The sequence below is a fragment of the Theobroma umbraticum genome, unplaced genomic scaffold (genome assembly GCF_002168275.2).
Source record: "Theobroma umbraticum cultivar Fairchild unplaced genomic scaffold, ASM216827v3 scaffold_4.1, whole genome shotgun sequence".
Lineage (NCBI taxonomy): Eukaryota > Viridiplantae > Streptophyta > Magnoliopsida > Malvales > Malvaceae > Theobroma > Theobroma umbraticum.
Genome location: NW_018397258.1, coordinates 2,933,420 through 2,956,380, shown reverse-complemented (window position 1 = coordinate 2,956,380; position 22,961 = coordinate 2,933,420). Strand labels below are relative to the sequence as shown.

General features: G+C 38.0%; 5 protein-coding genes across 8 annotated transcripts; 1 reads left to right on the top strand and 4 right to left on the bottom strand.

Annotated features, from left to right (window-relative positions):
* Nucleotides 1-41: 41 nt before the first annotated feature.
* On the bottom strand, nt 42-3,943 carry LOC110413975 (Mitochondrial substrate carrier family protein). 2 transcript variants are annotated; one of them, XM_021425018.2, is made up of 10 exons: nt 3,403-3,930; nt 3,154-3,213; nt 2,866-2,991; nt 2,454-2,513; nt 2,131-2,301; nt 1,895-1,994; nt 1,636-1,727; nt 1,375-1,524; nt 999-1,057; nt 42-531 (listed from the first exon to the last, which is right to left on the bottom strand). In XM_021425018.2, the coding sequence occupies exons 1-10, from the start codon at nt 3,646-3,648 to the stop codon at nt 396-398; spliced, it is 1,200 nt and encodes a 399-aa protein (XP_021280693.1). In that variant the 5' UTR covers nt 3,649-3,930; the 3' UTR covers nt 42-395. The 2 variants fall into 2 exon arrangements, with proteins under 2 accessions (XP_021280693.1, XP_021280694.1); XM_021425019.2 differs by lacking the exon at nt 2,131-2,301 and having other exon boundaries at nt 3,403-3,943.
* Nucleotides 3,944-4,456: 513 nt separating this feature from the next.
* On the bottom strand, nt 4,457-6,251 carry LOC110414152 (plastid division protein PDV1-like). The gene is made up of 2 exons (XM_021425217.2): nt 5,708-6,251; nt 4,457-5,045 (listed from the first exon to the last, which is right to left on the bottom strand). The coding sequence occupies exons 1-2, from the start codon at nt 5,927-5,929 to the stop codon at nt 4,560-4,562; spliced, it is 708 nt and encodes a 235-aa protein (XP_021280892.1). The 5' UTR covers nt 5,930-6,251; the 3' UTR covers nt 4,457-4,559.
* A 4,577-nt stretch (nt 6,252-10,828) lies between these two features.
* CRF6 (cytokinin response factor 6) lies at nt 10,829-12,224 on the bottom strand. Its single transcript, XM_021424985.2, is given in 2 exon segments — nt 10,829-11,598; nt 11,601-12,224. Coding segments are annotated over 2 exon segments (936 nt in total). The 5' UTR covers nt 12,055-12,224; the 3' UTR covers nt 10,829-11,116.
* A 2,090-nt stretch (nt 12,225-14,314) lies between these two features.
* Nucleotides 14,315-17,237, bottom strand: LOC110413458 (ubiquitin-conjugating enzyme E2 28). Of its 2 annotated transcripts, none has more exons than XM_021424272.2 (4): nt 17,049-17,233; nt 15,716-15,843; nt 15,296-15,400; nt 14,315-14,681 (listed from the first exon to the last, which is right to left on the bottom strand). In XM_021424272.2, the coding sequence occupies exons 1-4, from the start codon at nt 17,116-17,118 to the stop codon at nt 14,538-14,540; spliced, it is 447 nt and encodes a 148-aa protein (XP_021279947.1). In that variant the 5' UTR covers nt 17,119-17,233; the 3' UTR covers nt 14,315-14,537. The 2 variants fall into 2 exon arrangements, with proteins under 2 accessions (XP_021279947.1, XP_021279948.1); XM_021424273.1 differs by lacking the exon at nt 14,315-14,681 and adding an exon at nt 14,788-14,950 and having other exon boundaries at nt 17,049-17,237.
* A 2,242-nt stretch (nt 17,238-19,479) lies between these two features.
* LOC110413698 (late embryogenesis abundant hydroxyproline-rich glycoprotein family protein) lies at nt 19,480-21,852 on the top strand. Of its 2 annotated transcripts, none has more exons than XM_021424622.2 (3): nt 19,480-19,927; nt 20,184-20,946; nt 21,489-21,852. In XM_021424622.2, exons 2-3 carry the CDS (start codon nt 20,216-20,218, stop codon nt 21,502-21,504), a joined length of 747 nt encoding a protein of 248 aa, XP_021280297.1. In that variant the 5' UTR covers nt 19,480-19,927; nt 20,184-20,215; the 3' UTR covers nt 21,505-21,852. The 2 variants fall into 2 exon arrangements, with proteins under 2 accessions (XP_021280297.1, XP_021280298.1); XM_021424623.2 differs by having other exon boundaries at nt 19,481-19,927; nt 20,052-20,946.
* Nucleotides 21,853-22,961: the final 1,109 nt, after the last annotated feature.

Here is a 22,961-nt window from a genome sequence, read left to right as displayed (position 1 = left end):
CTACAAAAAACAATGAATTAAACCATTCGTTCAGGGATGAGAGACACTTGTGCTTACCATTACTAAGTGGTTGTAAATAGTTGCCATCGAAATAAACTTTACTTGCAAAAAGATTGCAAATATTCCCCTACAAAGAGGCTTTGTGTTGCAACTTGCAACTTGCAACGATGAATCGGGCTTCCATTATGAGAAAAGAATTGGAGTGATACAGCCTGGCGTTTCCAGGTCCTGGAATTATTGTCGAAATGTTGCCTCTTGAGAGTCTTTTTGAGCAACATGATAGATTTTTGGTTGGAGGACCACACGTGTGCGTTATTCTTCCTCTCTCTACATCGTCGAGTCAGGCGACTATACTTGGAACATCAAATCAACAATAGCTGGCACGAATCCAAGTTTCACTCAAAATCTTCGTGTCTGTAATGCAAAGCGTACTTGACAACTTCATAAAAGGAAACAACGATCCCCACAGAAGGACCAGCACGGCCAACACGAGGACCAAGCCCGGTGAACAGTCCCTTCATCCCTCCATCCCTGTTACAAATGACAGTTTGGCACACATGAGTAATTAACGAAAGTGATTATTAAGGGTAACCTCAACCAGCTCATAACAATTGACAGATTTCCCACCTTGAGTGACCTTTGCAGGTCCGCACATGAGCAAACCTAATATGTTAGGCAATTGACTACAAGTTAGAGCAATGGGCATTACCTAAAAAATTAGCCTGAGACACAGACACTACTGCTAAAGAATAAACTCTATGATAGTATAATCGCTCATCTGATGCTAGTGCTTGTCCCTTTAGATGACCCCACTGGAGTCTTTAAACTATGATGGTTTTTAGCAAGGACCTAGGATGACATTAGCTTAGTCATTTACCAGAAGATCTGTTAGTATGCGTTCTACAGCATTAATGGCTCTAAATCACTGAGAAGCACTAGAAGAAAGCAACAGCGATATACCTTCAAGGAATAGGAATAAACAAAAGAATGCTTCGTACCTCCAAATTTCCAGCAAAGTTTGTCTTGTAGTCATCTTTAATGCCTTGGTGGGATCTTTCTGGAAATCAAGAAAGAAAGATTTAGGACCAAAATGCAGTCATCCAAAGCAAATATCTGAAATCAAGTTAGCTCACTTTCTGGAAATACTTGAGCTCTCATGGTCACATACTAGCAAATGATGGTCAAATATAATCCTTATTGTCTTATGGGAAACTAACTACCTCACTTTAGGGTGTCTGTGTGTGTGCATTCATGGGCAAGTGCATTTGGGGGAGGGAGAAAGGGGCATAGGAGGTAGGGTTGTTCTGTGCTGTTCATCCTATCCTAACTGAATTTAAATGCATATCTAGCAAAGCTTAACCAGAAAGCAGAGACCTCTATCTGGCTCCGGGTCTTGGCAACATCTAATGGACAGGTAACAGCAGCTGCAATGCTGCCTGCCACAAAACCAGCAGTGAAATTAGCCCCAAGGATTCTACCTACACCAGCTTCATCACCCATCAAAACAAGCAATTTTCTCCTTATCTGGAAAGGGCAAAAGAAACCAGCATTAAGTTGAACAGATTAGCTAGCATCAAACATATCTGAAAATATCAAAACTTATCCTTCTTAAGAATTAAGGAACTGAAGTCTCACCGGCTCAAGTGTTGACCAACAAATTCCAGAGAAAGGAACATCACGAGCAAGTTGTGCGCTAAGGCCAGTCCATAAAATGCGGTAGCTTTGTACTGTTATGAAGCATATGTCAGCAATAATGACCATCTCTGGAAGCTTAGTTTAATCAAACTTTCTCATTTACAGTCTGATTTCTTGTGCAACATCAAAAAGATATTGTTTCTGAGAGAGAGGGAGACAGTAATCAATTGAACAGCTGTCGATTCAATTATTAACTTACAGTTCTGAATGTAGTTTGTGCTCATCACTGGGTTGATGACTCCAACCAATGTCTTCCATACTCCTGGAGGCTTCACACCACTTTGAGTTTCTTTAAATGCCTGGTATTAAAAATAAAGTCAGAATGATAAAATTGAATTTCATCAACTTAACTACTCAAGTCCTGCAGAGTATAACAATTAAGAAGTATTATAGCAATCCCCAGTTAGATTAGAAAAGGTACACAACATCTTATACCTGCATGCGGGTCCTTGCCAGTTCAACAGGATAACAAGTTACACAAGCTAAAGAACGTGCAAATATGCCTGCAACTAATGGGACATATGGGGTCAAGGTTGGAGCATTATTAGTTGTGAATTCTTCGATAGAATTGCGGAAAATGTCATAACAAGGCATGTAGATGCCAACCTGATTGACAACAAAAGAACAAAGCCCATGAACCAAAAACTGACAGAAAAGAAGTACATAAAAATGCTTCATCACACTGATGCAAAGGATAAAAACATCAAATGCAGCCATATGAATTGAAAGGGGAACTTTTATAAGAGGGAGAGACTTACAGTTGGCACAGCCAATGCTAAGCTTGCATTAGTTCCTCTCCACAGTCTGGCAAATCCTTCCTGCACAAATTCACTCCTGTGAACCTCCAACAATAAGTAATTGGTCCATTGATATGCAAAGGTTTGCAACAATACAAATGTATTGTATGTTAAAGAGAGTATAATGCATTTATAAATATATAATGAAAATGTCCATCATTGTGCTTAGGGACATGAACTTGTTCTTGCAATTAACTTCCTTTTTCCTCCCCTATACCCTTCTGTTAGCCATCAGCTGGGTCTAATAGAGTTACTTTTACCAATTTAATTGAAGAAATTAAAAATATACCATCAAAACCTTATTATTTTTGAAAAGAATTGCCATTACAGCATCAAACATCAAGAACAAGTCTAATACAGAAAAACCACCAACCTGTCGAATGACTTTGTGAAAAACATCGAGTGTCCCTTTGTACCGACTACATTCAGGGGGACATACTGGTTCAGAGCCAAGAACTGAACGTGCACATGATTGAGAACTTTTCAATTCTGGAAACAACTAAAACAGAAGAGCAGAGGAGAAAAACAAAAAAAAATTCGAAGGTAAAGTTAAAATGCATTTAGCAGAGGATAGATTAAAGAATCAAATAAATCATTAATGTTTAAAACAGGGGAATAAATTGACCATGAGATGAAGGAAACCAATTAAATTGATTCTTACCATGTTAGTTTCAAAGCATGTCTGGTATGGAACTCCAGCAGCCTGCGCTTGCAACCTTGTCTGGATGTTACCCAGAAACAATAACTCTTAGGATTCTATGGAGATATTAATTTAGAGAATTAAACATTTCAAGATATCTTCTGACAGAATTTTGATTAAAAGAGAAACAGAAAAAAATGCCTTTAAAGAATTAATGAATCTCAATGTATAAAAAGGAACCAAACTTTCTATAAAAGTAAAATCAGATACCTTGGCTACATCGAGAGGATTGACGATGATGGCAGAGAGAAAAGCGGCGCCGGCGGCAGAGAAAGCCCTCTCTCCGAAGCTCAAATCCACGTCAGTTACAGCTTTTGACGACTTTTGGCTTTGCGGTTGGCTTGTAGAATCGCCGTGGCCGTCTTTTATCATATTCTCAACGTTTCCGTCGATATCAACTCGGGTCGCCGCTGCGGCGCTTATCCATGAAGGCAGCCCCTGTCTCGAGGTTACCATCCGCACTCTCCAGCTGGGATTGCTTGTTGATCTTCGAGTCGTGTTGCAGGAAGAAAGAACCAAAATAGAAAGTTACATGAAACGTGGGGAACTTGAAACGATTTTATGGGACAGATTATTCTTCACAATTTTCTTCTAGAGCTTTCCTTTAAATTATTCGACGATTTTTGCATGGGAAAGAGGCGAGGAAGCAATGCGATTCGTGGCGTGGAATTAAGAGCGCCAACCAATTGGTTCTGCTGGCCGTTCGCAAAGGTGAAGACTGCCACTTCTTCCTTCTCTTTATTTATTTATTTATTTATTTTCCATTGGCCCAATTTAATATGACTGGGCCAAACCGAAGTGTCGGATTTTCTTTTCGGATGTGTTTTGGGCTTGGGCTAATCTCAAATCGACCCCATATAAGAATCTTCCCGGTTCTCGGCAGTTAGTCTTGAACCAACGGTCAAGAAGTCAATTTCTCGAGGAGGATTTGCAGTTGCACGCTAATGGAGATTGGCTGTTTCACGTAATATAACCTTTAACAGTAAACAAAATACGTGTGAATCTAATAAATTAAGCTGGACCACATATTAAAATAATGTCTACCCCAAAGTTGCAAAGGATTCATTAACCGCTATGAATAGGAATCGTCCTAAGGAAACATGGAAAGTTATGGTTCCATAAATTACCTTAGTTGAACATTGAATATGCATCTCCATAGTCAGAAAGGAAAGCCCAACTACTTGAATCTGCAATATAAATACAGCTAGAAAACACTTTCTAATTCCAGCGTGTTTTTCCATGATGTTACTTGAATTGACGATGTCAAGTGGATGGCATGCATGCATGTGGTACAGAGACAATGAAGAAGAGGGGGAAACATTTTGTGAAAAAATTGAGTTGTGATTTCATATATTATGGTGTAAGAATCATCCCCTGCCACAAAAGACATCCAGAGGGCTCTTTGAGATAGTTAGTAAAGAATCTATGTTTTCTGCTTCTTTTGAATACATGATAGTGGAAACAATTTTCTTTTGTGAATTGCAAGATTGATGCTTGGCATGATAGAATTGAATTGTGGTTGAGAGGCTGGCTGAGATCAGGATTAATTTTATTGCAATTCCAACAGCACTCTGCCACTTCCAAGGGTTGAACAAAAATCTGATGCAACAAATGAGAAAACTGGAAAGCCTTCTTCTGCTCCTGCTTTGAACCCCATTTTTCTTCACAGTAAGTTCTTCCACATTCCTGTCAAACGCAGCTCTGTCGTCATTGCCAAAACAAGCGTTCAACTCTCTCACCACATCCAGGGGTCTTCCTTGATATTGTGTTACTTGTTTTATGAGAAATAATCTGCTTTGCTCCAAACTTGTGAGAGCTGAATGTCTATCTACCAGCCGCCAAGACTGCAACTTCTGCATGTAGATAGCTATGATTGTTAATATAATTTTCCCACAGGAAATGGGCAGAATTTTGAACATAAGTTTCCCAGGGTTAATGCTATATTTGATAATTAAGAAACTGAGGTTAGTATTAACTTCTAAGCAGATCAAATTACAGCAAAACCTCTAAAAGTCAGGTTGAATATTCTAATTCTACTCAACAGGTTTACACACAAATTAAGATATCAACCAAAAGGTAACGGAATAATAAACTTTGAAATCATTTGTTATTCTTAAATCTTTTGCCTATCAGCCTATATGAACCTACTACTTGAATTTCATCATTCCATTAAGAACAGAGACCAGAAGCTAGAGCGTTTAAAACTTGTAATTCAAATTGTTTTAAATGAAATATTAAGAATATTTTCATCATGCGAGATTCAAGGATTAATTGACTATGCTTAATGCTATTTCTTATATATGTCTGTCCTGCATTTTCAGATCTCCGGCAAAAAGTTATGCCAAAGAAGCACATTTCTGCAATTGCAATTACATTCAGATCAAAGGGCTTGGACTCTATCTGCTGACCTATCTCAGACTGGAAAAGACAATATGAAAATCCAGGGCAACTTGCAGCTTCCCAGGATTTTTCCAGACAGCCTAGCGAATTAAAGAGGAGACAGGAAGTAGGGTACCTGCAGATGCAAAAGCGTGTTCTCAACTTCCTTCAATGAATCTCTGATGGCAATCAATCTCTCCCTCTCCTCAAATGGGGTCTGCCCAACATCACAATAGCGACCATGGTCTGAACAGAACCTGCAGAAGCTGATACTGTTCTCGATTTCATCGTTCAACCTGTCATGCAAAGCCCATGCCCTCTCAATGAGGGTCTGCAGTTTCTTGTTATTCAACTCCATCGGTGGGAAACATAACCCATCAATCGACACACTCCTGTATTATAACTTTTGAAAGCCCATGACTTTATTCTGTTGGTTTTGTTGCTTTTCACAATTTACTGTCAATTCTTTTCAAATTTTTCCAGCCTTTCTTTTCTTGGCTGTGGTGGAAAGCTTGAGGGACAATTTGGAATATTATGGAATGGAAGGTAGGCCTCCACTTAGTAATGGTTTTGCAATCAGCTGTTTGGACAAAATCATTTTGGCTTCTTTTACTTTCTTTTCTTTCTTTCTTTCTCTGGGTGTGTTTGCTTTAAAGGGAAGTTTTGTTTGGAACTGAGAAGCTTAGCTGTTCGAACCCCACAGTCTCACTCTCATCACATGCAATCATGCATATATATGCCTTGCATGTCATATATTCCCATGCTTATGTTCCTTAATTGATGGAGGATCCATGGCATTACCACGTCAGAAGCTCCATGGACCGTCCGACCATGTATGTGCAATGATAGCATTGCACTCAAGCAAATGAAATAGAAAATTTTAAAAAGGACCATGCCATACAAGATGTTAATCCATGATATGATTTTCCCCGGAAAAAAAAAAAAACCCAGGAACCCAAGGTCCCATGTGATTGTATAATGTTGAAAAAAGTTAGATATACCAGATCACCAGTCTTGTTAAGCAATTTATGTGGGGTTCATAAAAACAGAGCCAGCCCGTTTGGAGGCTCTTTCAATTAACACATAATTAATCACGGGCCAGGGTCAGTCGGGCTACCAATCCTTAAACGTGGTCAGTAGAAACCATTTTCAGTCGAGCAAAGTCCACCGCAGAAAATAAGCGTAGCACTTTCTTTTGCCTTTTAGCTGTCTATGAGTTCTCTGCCAGGGAATTGGAAGACCATGAAGTCTGAATCAATCGTATTATTGATTTGGTTATCATTTAATGTACAGTGGTTTGGCTCTTTGCAGAGGCAAACGACATACAATACAAATTGCTATCAGTGAGAAGCCGCCATGAATATGATAATCACTGTTAAACTAGCTAGCCCAAGAGCACATCCACAAACCACAAAGAATAAACAAATCAGATAATCCATTGCAGTTTAGATTTCGTAATCCTTATCTCTTTACATAATTGATTGTAGTTCTCATTTACTACAATATTAACTATTAACAACTTGACATTTGACCAAATAATGGAATCCCATTGGTTAGCCATCAAAATCAGTGAAAGAGGGAAGACATCAGCAACGTCTCAACTTTTCTTCTTTTTTTTTTAGTTTTTATGAGATTAGAACTTAGAGAAGAAGAGAGAAAACAGCATGCAATATGGGTCCATTGACCATAAACCCACGTGGGTTGAAATGCTTACTACAGCTGATTTCCCTTAATCCTAAATTTTCCCATTTTTATAATAAAAAAAATTACAATAAAAATTTCCTAAAAAGTTGCATTTAAAAATTGAAAGTCGTCAAATGGGAACAATAAAATCTAGGACCCACAAGAGTGATTCCCCATCACCCCAAATTTTCACACAAGCTTTAAAGTTTCTGATATTTCAAAGGAAGGAGGTGGGTGAAATGGAACTCAGTGGGTCCTACTTGTTTGACTTCACAAAATTAAAATTCGACGTGATGAAGGGGTGAGATTTTATCTGATCTCCACTTTACGTAGCCTGAGATAGAGATTAGATTTGCCTTTGGGCTCACTGCTTTGATTTTTTCCCATGTGATGCAACAGAGATTTTGTGGGCCAACGTGTGTTCCTCTAGAACATGTTTGCAATACTTTAACACAGCAAATGTTCAGGTGGGCTCGAGCCCAGTAAGCTTGAGACCGAAAGGGCTGATGACCACTTGCTATTCACGTGATGAGATGAGTCAAAAAGACATCAATGATCAGTCTTCTTCTTGATACCAACAACTGGTAATATAATTTCGAAATAAATTCAACGTTTTTCCCCTTTATGAACAATAGTATTATCCTTATATTTTTCACTTTCCTATCATCCAATCTTGTCCTTTTACTTTCCGAGGGCTAGCTGTTGTTTTCCATCTGTAGGTTTGAATGCACTGTGCCTCAAAACTGTGCGGCACGTTGCATGAAGATTGAAGGCCATTCCTATCAGGATTTTTCAATTCTAATTTCTTCTCTAACTTTTTTCTGCCTCTGTAATCTGACTTTGCATCAGACATAAACTATTTTGACTTCTACGTCAACACAAATAAATACACCCAAAGAAGCTGAGCTGGATCTGAAGCACAACGTGCCTTGCAGTTTGCAAGTTGCAACGCCTTTGCATGCAGCTGTTGCCTATCCTGGCTCCACCAGATATAGGGTATTCTCACTTCTCTTTTATTTAGTCTTTTTACTGAATTGAATTCTGACTGCTGCTCGCATGAAGAATAGAGAGACAGTATCAGAGTAGGGCAGCTCATCAAGCCGACAAAAAGCCACAACTTGCAGTTGTAGGCTAACAGTTAAACTCTTTTTCTCTTTTCTTTTCTATGTTTCTTCATACGAGGGATTTGGGTTCCATGGCTCTTGCCATTAACATGCCAAAAATTCAATTTCTTGCATAAAATTATTTGCCTAAATGGTAACCAGTTTATCGTAAACTTCAATGTGGTGTATCATTTGTACGGTAGTAGTACCAGGATAGTGAAAAAGGGGGAAAAGGAAAAAAAAAATACAATGACAATGCATACATCAAGTTTTGCCTAAATTGGGAAAGGATCCAAATCCTCTCTCAATCACTCCATAAATTCATCAATCTTCGCATGTCAATGTGATGATATGAACATTCACGAAAAAGGTTTGGTTTAGTAATGCCTCATGTGTCTCATATGAAAGTGTCATGTCGATAAATCTGGCTAAGTTACACCACCATTTTGCAGTCTGTCCAACTTTTGGTTGTATGGTTTTGGATTTTTACCTTTCCAGTTCCCAGAATCAAAAGCTGTCGACCTCAATGAGCGAGTAGAACTGGAAGATGCAAAGAAAGAAAAAAAACTATGTAACCCGACAAAAACCAAATGCCAATAGTGTCTTCATTTAACACTATCTTTATTTGGTTTTACATACATTGTCTTGATCCATAATTTAAGGATGACCATGGACAAGCAAATTTCAAAGTCAGTACTGCTCGTGTCGGGAATTTTTTTTAAAAGCTTTTTGATTATTATTCTATATATGTCGATAATGAGAGTTTTAAATTCTACAAACTGATTAAAATATTATCATGTATTTATTTAATCATTAATTTTACAAATTTATCTTGAGAAGATACACATCAACCCCTTAATTTTACTCGTTAAATTTAAAAAACCTATTATCGAATATGCAAGATAAGTTTTTTCTTTTTTGAAATGCCTTTGTCCACTTCTGAATCGAACTCCTTTTTCTTGATCTCTCAATCTTTGACCAGTATGAAATTTTACTCAAGATTTTTGACGTTACCAGCTAGGTTAATCCGCACATACCAATTCTGGAAAACTTTGCTTGAGAGAGAGTGGGGTGTGGGGGCCAGGTCTTCAAGGTCAAAGATGAAAACAATGCATTGGTAATGGTTTGTCGTTGTTACCATACATCCAAAATGAGAAGTGAAAAACAATAAACACACAAGGAAGAGAGTCAACGATTGGGCTTGCAGAAACCAGAGTCGTGCAGCTTGCAAGTGGGTCTGGATACGGACAGGCCAGCAGGCAGCCAAGGAGCTTTGATTTTGAAATCACGTTCGCTGCTATTATTGTAAATGACTACATAATCCTTAAAGCCTGCAATTGTATAAATTAGGATACCGACTTTTTTTTTCGTAGTAAAACTTTTTGACTGTCTGAACTGAAAAAGGGCGCTCCTGATTGCCGGAGGTTCAAGCACGCCGGGATATCGCCTGAAAAGTGAACTGCCATGTTTTGGGATTTCTGGAAGAAATGACAGGGCCTAGCTATAGCCTATGGCTCTATGACAACCCCTTTCCAAGATTTGTGTTTTTCAGTACTGTTTTCGTAGACTTTTTTACGGTTTTTCTCGAGCCTTGGACGGGGCAAAAGAGGGACAGTATCGTGTATTAGATCCCACCGAGTCAATCTCTTCGGGGTCGACACATTTATTGTTCTAAGGATTCAAAGCCCAACCTTGTCAAGGGGAGTTGGGGTCCTCTAAACGAGAATCCCATGGCTAACTTGCACTTGTGTCTGTTGTCTCATGAAATATCCTTGTCAATTGAATACTCTTCTGAGTGAAGGCTGAAGCCAAGGCAAAAGCATCGCGGAAATGCCTCTTAATGTGGAACAAAACGTGTCTCTTATTCTCTTCAAATATTTTTACATAACAAGATGGCTCACCGCGTACTTTTTAACACCGATGGTGAAATTAGAGCACGAGAAATAGAGAGTGAAAGAAACGTAACTATACATTTACAGAGCATCAAGTGGTAAGATTTCCAACAGGTAATGATATTGTTTTCCTCGTTGGATCAACAGGCTTTTAAGACACAAGGAAAACCAAACAGGGGAACAAGTGGCATGGAATTGGACGGCAAGCCATTCTTAAAAAGAATGGCTCTTAACAAAAAAACCCAGAAAGAGTTTATGGCTAACAAGGGTCTAAGGTGGCGAACCGTGGAACACGGGAACCGACTTTAGCTTCACTTGGCAGCCTTTTTGAGTCCCCGCGAGCCAATGCTCCATTAAAAATTAAAAGGAAGAAGAAGGAAAAAATAGCTCACCGACCCCATCAAATACACAGACAAGAAAAAGATCTAAAGCAAAGAAATGAACAAACCAAAGGAAAAATAATCAGATTATACTCTTTTTTTGAATAAAAGCCATAACCGCAAAGCACGCTTCCTAGCACACGCACCACGTCCACACCAATTGAAACGCACACCGAACCTATTCAATTCACAAAAGAAGAGGAACACATACACGAAAAAGAACCCTTGGAAGAAGCAAGAATTTACATATTTACTTGGCATTTCTTTTACACACTGTGGTAGTAGTAGAGAAACAGACCTAGAAAGTGGTAGAAAGGAAGTAAAAGACTGCGGGAAATGTACCCAAAATTCCACTCGGAATTTACCATCACATTCACACAAATTACCGCTTGACAAAAGTATTTACCAGCAAAAAAGGGGCACCATCTGAACATTTCCAGGGCTGCAACTCCATGGTAATGTTTTTTCAGGGCAAACTACATTGATCTTAATAGTAATTATCGACATCCCACGTACAAGACCCAAAATCGACATCTAATTTAACAGAAATATCAGCATAATCTTGTTCCAAATTTCTCTCTTCTGGTAACCTCATCTCATCGAAAAATATTGGCCCAATGTTATCATAATCAAAATAATCACATAAAGCCCCCGGATCTGTTGACAAATACTCATCTGATAAGTTAGTTGGTTCTTCCGGGCGTTCCTGAACAGGTCTCCGCTCACTTTCGGTAAGCTCGAAAGAGTCATCTTTGGACTCGATTTGAAGTTCGGTTTCCTCATTGGACTGAAATCTGAGAACAGAAGTAGGTGAACAGAGCGACAGCGATTCTTGGCCAGAATCATACCCGGAAATCGTTTCAAGTTCAATCTCCGGTGAGGAAGGTCTCACAGGAGGCTTTACAAAGTTTGTGAGAGCGTCAGGGCCTTTGATTCGAATCGCTGCTCTGTCATAAACCAAGGCAGCTTCTCAGCAGTGTCATAAGTCCCAAGCCAGACCCTGGTTCGACTCGTAGGATCCCTGATCTCAGCCGCCCATCTTCCCCACGGCCTTTGCCGAACCCCACGGTACTTTACCCCGGTAGACAAACATTGGTGTTGCTGCTTCTTTGATCTGATATTAACAGGATTGCACTTACTATTTGTTTGCTTGTTTTGCTTGTTTGCTGACTTGGAGAAATTGAATGTGGAACAATCTTCGATCCTGATTTCGTTTACATGCCTTTTCACTCTATGATTTCTCTCATGTTCGCTCTCGTCGCTAGAAGAATCCGTTGCATCGCCATCGGTGACAGAAATTCTGACAATTCTAGGGGCTTTGGCACTGGACTCCATGGAAAACCACTTGCTCGACGGCTTCACTAACTTGTTGGTAACTCTTCTTTGCTCTGTGTATTTCACTCGGACCGAACTCGCGGGATTCATTTTCCAATATTTTACATCAAAGATGGGATTTTTTTTTTCTTTAAAAGAGAGAATAATCTGTAAAGAAACGATTTTTTCAAAGAAAAACCTTGCTGGAAAGTAAAGGGCGAGAGACTAGAGAGAATGAGGAGAGAAACAGGAGAGTTTCAGTTGCAAGGAAGAGTCAAAATGCCGAGAATCGCTGTTTTATAGGAGTATCCTGAATAAAAACTACTTTATTTTCCTTTTTTATTTTATTTTTCGTCACTTTTATTTAAAAAAAATCTTAATTGCTTCTTAAAATTATACTAAATAATTAAGATAAATGAATTAAATAAAAATTAGAGATAGTTACGAACCGGAGATTCCGGTGACTACCGGAGATCCCAAACGACTCGCCGCATCTCCTATGTTAGTGACACGTGTCCTAAGCCCTCCCTCCAAATTGCTTCTTTCTCCGATTCAACTTGGTCCCCAAGTAACAAAAACCTGTTCCACCCTCCGGCGGCCACGTGTGCGCTACGCTCCCACCGCATTGGATGCTTTTCCTCCATAATGACGTTAATTTGCTGCCGCCTCCTGACTAACGGTCACAGCGAGTGAGATTAGTGATCCTCACGCTCACTCGGGAAAATCCGTCACGTGAGAGAGAGAGAAGAACCACTTCCGTTGCACACGTATGTGGAATCATTCTGTCACGCCACGTCAGCTAAATACTTTTGACTAATCACTTTTAAATTTCGATAATCATGCCACTAATTAAAAAATTTTAATGACAATAATCCGTTTACATTTCTGAGCGCAAAAAACTACAGTTGCTTGGTAATCAAGCATCAAGAAAATTAAATCTCCCTAGCCTCTGAAATTACACTGTTCTTTCCATTTATTGTCAATCGTGGTTGTTGACTAAGAATAAAACAAAGATTCAGTCAATAGAAAATGGAGGTATATTTTTATTCTGTTCCTGCAAATAAGAAGTTGGCCATATTTTATTTAGATTCTCATAATTCAACTGCCCATTGACTAAACAATCAGTTTTATTCCATTAACAGAAAATTTTTAAAGTCTAAAAAGCATTGCATCCCTTATTGATTCTTGCACGTAGAAACAATTGGTCTTCTAATTCTAAGACAAGAGAGTTTGATTAGCAGTTAGAGATATTTGCAAACTCTGGGTTTCTTTTCTTTCCTTTTTTGTTATTTGGATGGTTAAGGAAATAAATAAAAATAGAAGGAAACGGCTGGGAAACTGAGGCTTGGGGCCAAGGAAAGGTAGAGCAGGACATTCGTTGTATCTAGTGGCAGAAGTCGGTAGGTAGAAAACGATAAGACCTTTCCCCTCATTTGTTCATGTCACCGTTGCTCATTTGCTTCACGTGACCATTACTTAATTTTCAAAGACCAACAAAAATAAGGAGGGACAGTTATTATTATTATTATTAATGTTCCAAATCACGTTGGAATGCTACATACAATTAAAGACTTTGTAGAACGAGGGATGTCCCTTACAAGAAGAAGTACTGCTACGTTGTTCTTTTGGCTCAAATCGAAGTAGATGTAGGCTAATGAGCAATTATTCGGGTCAAGTCAAAAGACCTTTTGAGTGCTCTGAAATTAAATTTCTAAGTTTGGCATATCAGAGCGGCAGAAAAGTGGTCAACATTGACTTTCTAAATTACTAGTACATTTTTATTATTGCTCATAAAACTTTTATAATTATATTTATATTTCTAATAAAAATATTTACTACTTGTTACAATCAGATTCAAGCAGTTGAATACAAGCATTACGTTATAGAGTTAGACTAAGTTACACATGTAACCACCATTTGCTTTTTCCAACAAAGAAAAAAAATGAGCGAAATGGTAAATATGTTGAAAGTTCCCCAAAAATAATCAGTTCCAAATCCAGCAGTCTTTTATGGACCCAAGCATCATACGATCGGTACATAGTGGGCTTTCTGTTTCCTTCTTGTTTTGGTCATTTTATTTGTCTTTCCTTGTGTGTTACTATTTCGGCTCGGTCTGCTGCACTTGTCTCCTCACGGCCTACCACGTTCGATCATCAAGAGAAGGAGTGGGCGGAAGTGATGAGTTTATACGCTTTTAAACCAAAGAATTCACAAATCAGAACCAGTTCATTAAATGCCAGATCTGCACGAGTTAGTGTGATAGGATCGAAATCGGAAGAGTGTGATAAGCACCAAGTTACAGAGGAATCAGTTCATGCTGAACAAAACAGAAACTAGCATCAATATAAGCGCTTGATCTTAGTCCCCAAGAAAACAGAACAAACAAACATATTGAACAACATTAACTGCTGATCTTACAACAGTTCCAGATATCAAGTACAACACCTAGAACATCTGCCAGCTTTGCAAGCTGAAAAGTAATAATCTATTCTTAACTTTGTCTATTACAGGAGCAACGACAACAAATGCACGCTTGATTTATACACAATGGGTAGTGCGGAGCAATATGCTAAAAGCTTTTACCAATTATCAAACTAGCCCATGGCGTACTTCTGGGTCCAGCTCCTTGCAGTTGACTCATACTTGGCCCTGTCTGTCTTGTACATATGAGCAATTTCCGGCACCAGGGGATCATCAGGGTTTGGGTCGGTCAAGAGGGAGCAGATAGAAAGCAACACCTGAAAGAGGAAACAAGAGCCTTTCCCACCCTCTTAAAATACAGAAATGATTAACTAATTGAATGGAATGTACATATTGGAACCCACCCACCCACCCACCAAAAAAAAAAAAAAGAGCCAAAGAAAAAGAAAGAGGTTCCAAAAATGCAAAGCTGATCTAGGGGGAAGTTTCCTTAGTTAAATACCAAAAGATGACCACATGGTGGAAGCTAAATGTTGAGCAATGAAAATGTACAATTTGGTGGGAACAGCCCACATGGAATTTTGTCCTGCACAGCTAAAAACACATCTCAGCATTTGCCAATGAGATTCTCAACCTACAAACAGTGTTTCATCAAGCAAGGAGCTGGGAAGAATTTTTGATAGACAAAATTAGAGGTCATTGTTGACAAATTCCCCAGCCATACAAGCTTAACAGATAAGATGAAATTTTCCATTCAGAAGGAACTATATTGGTTAAATATCATGGCCTCAATTTTTACAGCAGCTGAATAGCAATAAGCCTGTCTAATATTCACTATCCTGTCTACCCATCCTTCAAATACACATGTTTATCTTGGACAAAGTCAAAACTATTGGGCATTAGATTGTAAAAGATTGTTTAGAGTTGAAACCTTAGATATAGTCAGGGCTGGACTCCACTGCTCCTTTAGTATGTCAAGGCATATACTACCATTGCTGTTGATATTTGGGTGAAAAACCTTAGTTCTAAATGCAACCTGCAAGAAACAGAAGAAGAGAGGAGACAATGAAACAAAAACAGATTAAGTAAAGTTCATTTGATAGCTCTACTAACACTCAAACCCATCCACCCCAATAAAAAAGAAACAAAAAAAGAAAAGGAAAAACACTGCTTTGTTGTGAGCTGCTGCTTTATTTACACTTATGAATAAAATCACATATACGAATGGACTCAATAATGTCTGTAAAGCATGGTTCATGATACTCAAGCATGAATAAGTTGTAAAAGGTAACTGCAAAATAAGCATTAAAAAAAGCAATAAACATAAATGAGATTAGAATTTATCCCTTACCTTAGGTGGTTTAAAAGGATAATCAGGAGGAAAATGAATTGTCACTAGAAAGACACCTCCAGAATACGGGCTGTCAGGGGGGCCCATTATTGTGGCTTGCCAATGGAACATGTCTTCAGCTACAGGACCTGTCAGCATATAGAATACGTAGCAATATATCATGCTATAACCCCATAGCAGAAAGAACATAAAGCTCTTGTTACTGCATCCAAGAATCCCATCAAGAGAAACAAGAACTTCAAATTCCAATATCCTAAATTAATAATACACACAAGGAACTTCAAACACAGAAAATAACGCCTTGAACATCTTCCATCACCGATTTGCTAGCTAAAGTGTGTCCACATATGAACCCTTTGGGACCACATCCCATAACTCAAACATGAATCTTGCCATTTTACAGGCTTCAATATACATATTTTCAATATTCTGAGCTAAAAATCCTATACATTAATCCTTCAAAGTAGAACTTGTAAGTATTCAAAAAATAGAAACAGGATTAAGGAAATAAACACTCATAGTAATAAAATAAAGAACTTGTAAGTAATCACAAGAGAAATTGATGCATGAGAAAACAATTACACAGAGATTGACTATGCTAAAAAGGGTATAATAATCAACCGTTTGATACCCTACTAAGCATCCAAAAATCTTATCTTAGCAAAAAAACCTTAAAGTACCACCTGATGCTGCCATCCTTAACCTACCAGATACATCATTAAGTCAAAACTTCATAAGAGGCTACACTTCAACTGTGGAAAGACATACCATTCACGAATCCAAACACCAGGTAACTACGGTCATAACACAATCAAGCTAGAAGAAGAAACAGGAGAGCATTTGAAACACGGCGTGCATATCATAAAAAGTACAACCAAATGATATATAAAATCTCATGAATTGATTGTTATACATATACAAAGGTTGACTAACTAAGGTTATATTTTGCAAAGAAATAACCCATCCTTCATGTACTATTGCCACTCGCTTAAGCGGTCCAAATTCCTTCTTATCATGGTAAACAACAACTCAATTGCTATATATTTTTGTCACATAAAAATACAACAAGAATCAGGATTTCAGGTTTTGATCTCTCTAATTTCAGCCGCGCTTTTTATCTACGAATCTTTAACCACGGTTTGTCATAGGAACACCATAAAATTACTCATAAACAAATAAACGGAAGGAATAATAAAAGTATATATCTATAAATATATCAACAACCAGCCATCCGTATTAACAAAAGGGTATAGATCAAGCTTCATAAAAAAATCACGGAAACGTTTTATAAAAAAAAAGAAAAAAATAAAAGAGAGAGAAGAAAGGATGTTACCAGCGCTGCATGAAGTAGGAGGATCTTTCTGGAGATCCTTGAGCTCCTTCAAGATCCGCTTCGACGCCATCGACAGAGTCCGAGGATCGTGTCTGATCTACGGACAGAGCTCTAGAGAGAGAAAAACAGGGAAGAGCTATAGAGAGATAAAGGGTGGAGGCGAACGTTGAAGAAAACAAATACGGTTAAAATATAAATTAAGGAGAAGGGACGTACATTAATTTGCAGTTAAAGACAGAATTTTACAGTAAAAGCTATCCCTTTTTAATCACTGTAAATATTAATCCGGGGGAGAGATGTGGGGTCTCCTTATGAAAGCTACAAATGAACGAACGGCTGTGGTTGGGCATGGATGGTTTTAATTCTGATTGGTCCCTTAGTGTTCTATTGAACCCGTGAATGATGGGTCGGAGTTCGGGTGCCCTGGTTTTGTAATTTTGCATGTGCAAAAATTGAGCCTTTTGGTTTTTTTTTTTTGTTTTTAGGACAATCGTACAAAATGATTCCTTGCATATTGCTCATAAATTAATGATGGTATTTTCGCATATATTAATGCATGCTTAATTTAATTTTTTTATTTTTTTTACATTTTTAATTAAATGCAAAAAATAAGTGAAATTAACATGAAATACAAAAAAAAAAATTGATCTTTGGAAAAAAAAGAAAATGTAGTTATAGAAGTAGAACATTATGTATAAAGGAGATGGGGAAAAACCAGTAGCAACCAAGGCAATCTTTTTTTTTTTTGAATGTTTTTACATGTAGGAACCTATATTTGGACAGAATAAAATGATATGAGAAATATATGGTAGTACCTTATTCCTCAAAAAATAAAAAGATTCACATGATAATTCAAAAGTCATAGAAAAATAAGCCAGCTCGATTGGTTTGTACTACCAAACCACAGAAACACGACATAAATAAGCCATAATTTCTTAGCTGGAAGATCAATAATGCAACAATTTCGTGAGTAGAGTAACCTATCACAATCATCAACGGGTTGCCTTTCCTTTCCCATTATAAACCCTTCCTACTTTACTCGCATCAGAGTCACCATTCGCTAGCTACACTCAACAAACAAATAGCCTAAGTTTCTTAGTTCAACCAACAACAAATATTACCGCAAACCATTCACTGGACCACAAATAGGGAGGAAATCTAAAGATAGTACTTATAGACATGATTTTGAGTTTTGTAGCATCCAACTCTGACTAATTAACGATAATATTCTTCAAACTAAGAAAAGGCTTTGGGGCTATCTATTTGCCCTATTGAGAGCGACGTGTAGACTGTTCTCTAATTGAAATTATATGCAATTTGTACATGTGAGCGCAGTTTCTGCAACCAAAATGTGTGATCGTGGTGCTTCACGAATCACACGAGACTATTGGAATCGACGCAAGGGTTTTGGTCAAGCATCCGCGTCACATCCCTTTTTTCTTTTCTTTCGTGATTGTTGCGTGGCTATTATAATCAAAGCCAAAATCGCTGGGAAGGTGTGAAGTAACATCAAATTACAATTCACAAGTGGCAATGAAGCTTTAACTACATCAACACTGAACACCCCCCCCCCCCCCCCCCCTCCCCTCTACTAGTACAAGTTTGTGTAAATAAGATTGGACTGTGAAAGATTACTTTCTTCTCTCTTACATGCTGTCTGGCATTCAGGTTTCAGACAATGCACAAACCCGAACATTCCCTGTTGTACCGGACATGTTGTGTATGGTTCTATGCCTGAAGTAGGGTTGGTTTACAACGGATGGACAGGAAAAGTTGCTTCTCCTAACCGCGAAGGGAGAAGGGGAATTCGGTGGCAATGACGTATAGGGGTTTGTGCGTCGGTGGAGTTTTTGAAAACGACGAAGTTAGTGGATAACGGCTGGGACGCTCCGGCCCCACGTGGACGAACATGCGCTTCCATCCAACCCCACCATCAATCCCGGAACAGACCCTCTTGCAAGTTCAATGATAATATGAAGGGAAGGATTTAAGATTAGGATCATAACTATTATTCATTCATGCGAAATCGAAATTCTTGATGTGCCGACAATGTTTGTATTTTACAATGTAACATTATTTACTAATTATGAAATAAAATGCATAGCAATTAATTAAGTTATCATTTCCTTTTCATTTACCTTCATTTACCAAATATAGCCTAAAACAATTCGACATGCCAGGAATTGTTTAAGGAACTTACAACTCATCAGTGAAAAGAACTTCCAATTTATATTAAAACATTTGTCTGAGCACAATGAGTATGTTACATGACAAACATAAAATTCACATGGATTGTCTTTCAAAACAGTACAAATACCTGCTCACTTACAGTTTGGTGGCGGCATATTTTTGAGATAGAAATAGAGTTGAATTCGTTGTAGCCAGTATTGCAGAGACCAAAATACAGTCCCGTAACTGAAAAAAGAAAGCGGTAGAAGACAAAAGTAGAAAGAGAAATATCGAAAGACTTCCAGCCATGTCAGCATGTAAGACGCCGCGCGTGAATCTTTCGAGCTGAATCCATGCCACCCGTACCCAAAGCCCCCAAAAGGCCAAACCCCTTCTTCCCGTGAGGGACAAAACTCCCTTCTCCGCACCCATCTCTTTTATTTTTTCTCTTTCTTTGCTCTCTCCTGTTCTCGCAATTTTAGCTCCTTCTCTCGTCTGTCTGTCACATTTCCAATGACTTTGTCTCCCTGATCCGATTCTCTACGCTTTCTGCTCTTATTCTTTATTCCTTGCATCACAAACAAAAATTCTCCTTTTTTTTTCCTGTTCCCCCTTCCACCACAAAGCTCATCAGATCTCTGTATCATTCAATTCACTCATTCATCACTTTTCCTTGGATATTGCAACCTTGTTGGCGTATTTCTGATAAGGTTCGTGTTTCTACAATTCCCAAGTCTTGAATTTATATCACGTTCACGTTTCTTTAGACCCTTCACCTTTTGCCTTCTTTCTTATTGGTTGCTCTGTTTTTCGATTTTCACATTAAAATGGCAGATACACGAATTCCCGTCGTTCATCATAAATAATATTTGTTCATTGAATTCTTTCAATTATCCCAAATTTGTCGATTACGAAAGGAAGCTCTTTCTTTCTTCATTCCGTGATTTCAATTTTCCATTTTCGCAGCCCAGGATATTTATACTTCTATTATCCACGCAATGTCCGAGCCTCCTTTGAAACCGGTTCTCCAAAAGCCACCTGGATACAAAGACCCAAACGCCCCGGCCGTCAAGCCTGGGTTTAGACCACCGCCACGAAAACCAGTTCTCCCACCTTCTTTCCACCCCAGGAAAAGAAGGAGTGGCTGTTGTCGCGTTTGCTGTTGCTGTTTCTGCATCTTCTTTTTGATCCTCATTCTCCTCCTCCTCATTTGCGGCGCCGTTTTCTACCTTTGGTTCGACCCGAAACTCCCCGGTTTTCACGTCCAGTCATTCCGGATCTCCCGTTTTAACGTCACCAAAAAATCTGATGGAACCTACCTCGACGCACAAACGACGACGAGAGTCGAAGTGAAGAACCCCAACTCAAAGATGACGTATTATTACGGCAATACGGAGGTTGACGTCAGCGTTGGGGAGGGTGGGGATGAGACTGAGTTGGGAACGACGACAGTTCACGGGTTCACTACGGGGAAACAGAACACGACGAGTTTGAAAGTGGAGACAAAGGTGAGCAACAAGCTGGTGGATGACGGGGTTGGTACTAGGCTTCAGGCTCGGTACCGAAGCAAGAGTTTACGAGTGAACATGGAGGCTCGGACCAAAATTGGATTGGGTGTAGCGGGGTTGAAGATTGGTATGGTTGGGGTAACCGTTAAGTGTGACGGAATCGCCCTGAAACGGCTCGACGGCGGTGACATGCCTAAGTGCGTCATCAACATGTTAAAATGGTAAGACAACGTTAAAAAAATTATCATTGTTTTAATCGAAACAAAATATTTATTTTGCCCTTTTATTACAGCAGAATCGAAATTGCTAGTCCATTAGTTAAAAGTTAATGATATTAATCTCATGCTGATTGTCTTTTTGTTCAAGTGGACAGAAACCCAAAATTTCAAAGTATATGTTTTGCCTAACGGTCTTGGAGGAATTTAATGGCTGAAACTATTGATCTTTTGTCTCTACATGACTTTGGTCATTTAGTGTTTCTTTGACTTTAAGAACAAAGAAGTTCAAGTAATCAATCCCATTTAGATTTGCATTAGTAAAATTTGTTGATCATTTAACTTGGGGTGGAGGGGAGAGTTGGTTCAAAAGCCAGATAATACTTTCTTTTGGCAGTGAGCATCACGTCAAGAATATGGCATTGTTTTAATATAAATCATTGGCTTTAAATCAGGAAATATAAATAAAAATGCTACTAGTACTATTAACTTTTCTCATTGATGAGTTTCACTGTTTGATGGAGATGGTTGCTTTGCTTTGGTTGCAGGCTCAACATTCATTGATACGGTTCACATGCATGAAAGTTCCACAAAGGGTAGAAAAGCCTGATGGATGAGACAATTCTTCAACATTTTGTATCTACATTGCATTGTAGCTAGTTCTGGCTTCTTTTTTCTTTTCTTTTTTTTTTTAGTTCTTAATTTTTTTATATATAAATTGCAATAATTATTTTTACTACTATCATACATTACATATACTTGTGGAAAATGAAAAGGGAGATCCAACCCCAAGTGTATCATTTCATATAACAGCCTAACGTGTTGTCCATGTCTGAACTTTTGGCTTCTTCTGATGTAATGGGGTACATATACGTTCCATTATTTTTATTTATGGGGTTGAATTTAAGCGTTTATTTATTTTGGGTGGTTGATTGATTAATCATTTTTCTTCCTCCTTTCTTTTTTATCTGTTTTTGGATTAAAGGTATCTTTTTTATTTGGTTGAAGTGGGGTTGGATTTGGTCTCGGATCCCTGACCGACCTGACAAATTGGCATTTGGCTTGGCGAGCAAATGAGAATTAATTAAGGTGTAACATCCAGGATTTCCTTTTGGAAAATGAGGTGTCACATTGAACTAAAGGTGGGAAGAAAATATTTTTATGGGCCACTGACTTAAGGCCATGGTTGCCTCGTAAAGTAAGGATAAGCATGAAAGAGATTTGGTATCTGCCTGTCTGTCCAAAAAGACTGCAATTTTCCTCTTAAATTAACGAGTTAACCAATAGGAATCTTGTCCTTTTTGCATTCAATTAGATCACTTGGAGTTGGCAGCAACATAAAAATTTAGCCTTGGCTTGGTTGTGAACTGTTGAATTACCGGCTTGCTTTCATTAAAAAGTCATTTCTTCATTGACAAGCTCCTGGAATACAAATTCTTGTCCTTGGAAAGATCAGGGGCTCGTAAACCTGTTGAGGCTCTGTTTGGACACAGTCCAGAGTTGAGAGGAGTGAAAATTACTGAACCAATATTTAATACTTCATGTAAAAATGAACATTCCTTTTTGAAATAAAGTTAAAAAATTAATGTAATGTTTGGTGCCTTACAATATAATATGCATAAGAAATGTGATCACAAAAAATATAATTATTGAAAAAATAAAATGAAGCAAGTGAGGCCAAACCTCGATTATGAAAGGTCCAAAGTATAAATAGGGGGTTTGATACATATAACAAAATATTGATTAAAATTATTAAAAAAATATTTTATGAAAAATATTTAAAAAATAATATTACAGTATTAAAATAATTTTCAAAATTATCTTTAAGTAAATTTCTTCATAAATATTAAGTAGTTATAAAATATATTTAATTTTTAAGTTTCATTTTATTGTTAATTTCATATTTTTTATTTATTTTATAAAATAAATTAATAATAAAAAACTTAGTTACTAAAAGATAATCTCTTGACTTTTAAGCCCAAAAATAATTAATCCTAAATAAAAAATAAAATTAGGTTTTG

Bases quoted from the DNA above. Each gene is read 5' to 3' on its own strand.
- LOC110414152 (XM_021425217.2), bottom strand. From the start codon at position 5,929: ATGGAGTTGAATAACAAGAAACTGCAGACCCTCATTGAGAGGGCATGG. The intron at 5,046-5,707 runs GTACCCTACTTC...ATCTACATGCAG, and splicing joins ACACGCTTTTGCATCTGCAG to AAGTTGCAGTCTTGGCGGCT.
- LOC110413698 (XM_021424622.2), top strand. From the start codon at position 20,216: ATGTCCGAGCCTCCTTTGAAACCGGTTCTCCAAAAGCCACCTGGATAC.
- LOC110413975 (XM_021425018.2), bottom strand. From the start codon at position 3,648: ATGGTAACCTCGAGACAGGGGCTGCCTTCATGGATAAGCGCCGCAGCG. The intron at 1,995-2,130 runs GTATAAGATGTT...TTTTAATACCAG, and splicing joins TGGCAAGGACCCGCATGCAG to GCATTTAAAGAAACTCAAAG. The intron at 1,058-1,374 runs GTCTCTGCTTTC...CTTGATTTCCAG, and splicing joins AGACCCGGAGCCAGATAGAG to AAAGATCCCACCAAGGCATT.
- LOC110413458 (XM_021424272.2), bottom strand. From the start codon at position 17,118: ATGGCGTCGAAGCGGATCTTGAAGGAGCTCAAGGATCTCCAGAAAGAT. The intron at 15,844-17,048 runs GTAACATCCTTT...ATATGCTGACAG, and splicing joins TCCTACTTCATGCAGCGCTG to GTCCTGTAGCTGAAGACATG. The intron at 15,401-15,715 runs GTAAGGGATAAA...TGTTTCTTGCAG, and splicing joins ATCCTTTTAAACCACCTAAG to GTTGCATTTAGAACTAAGGT.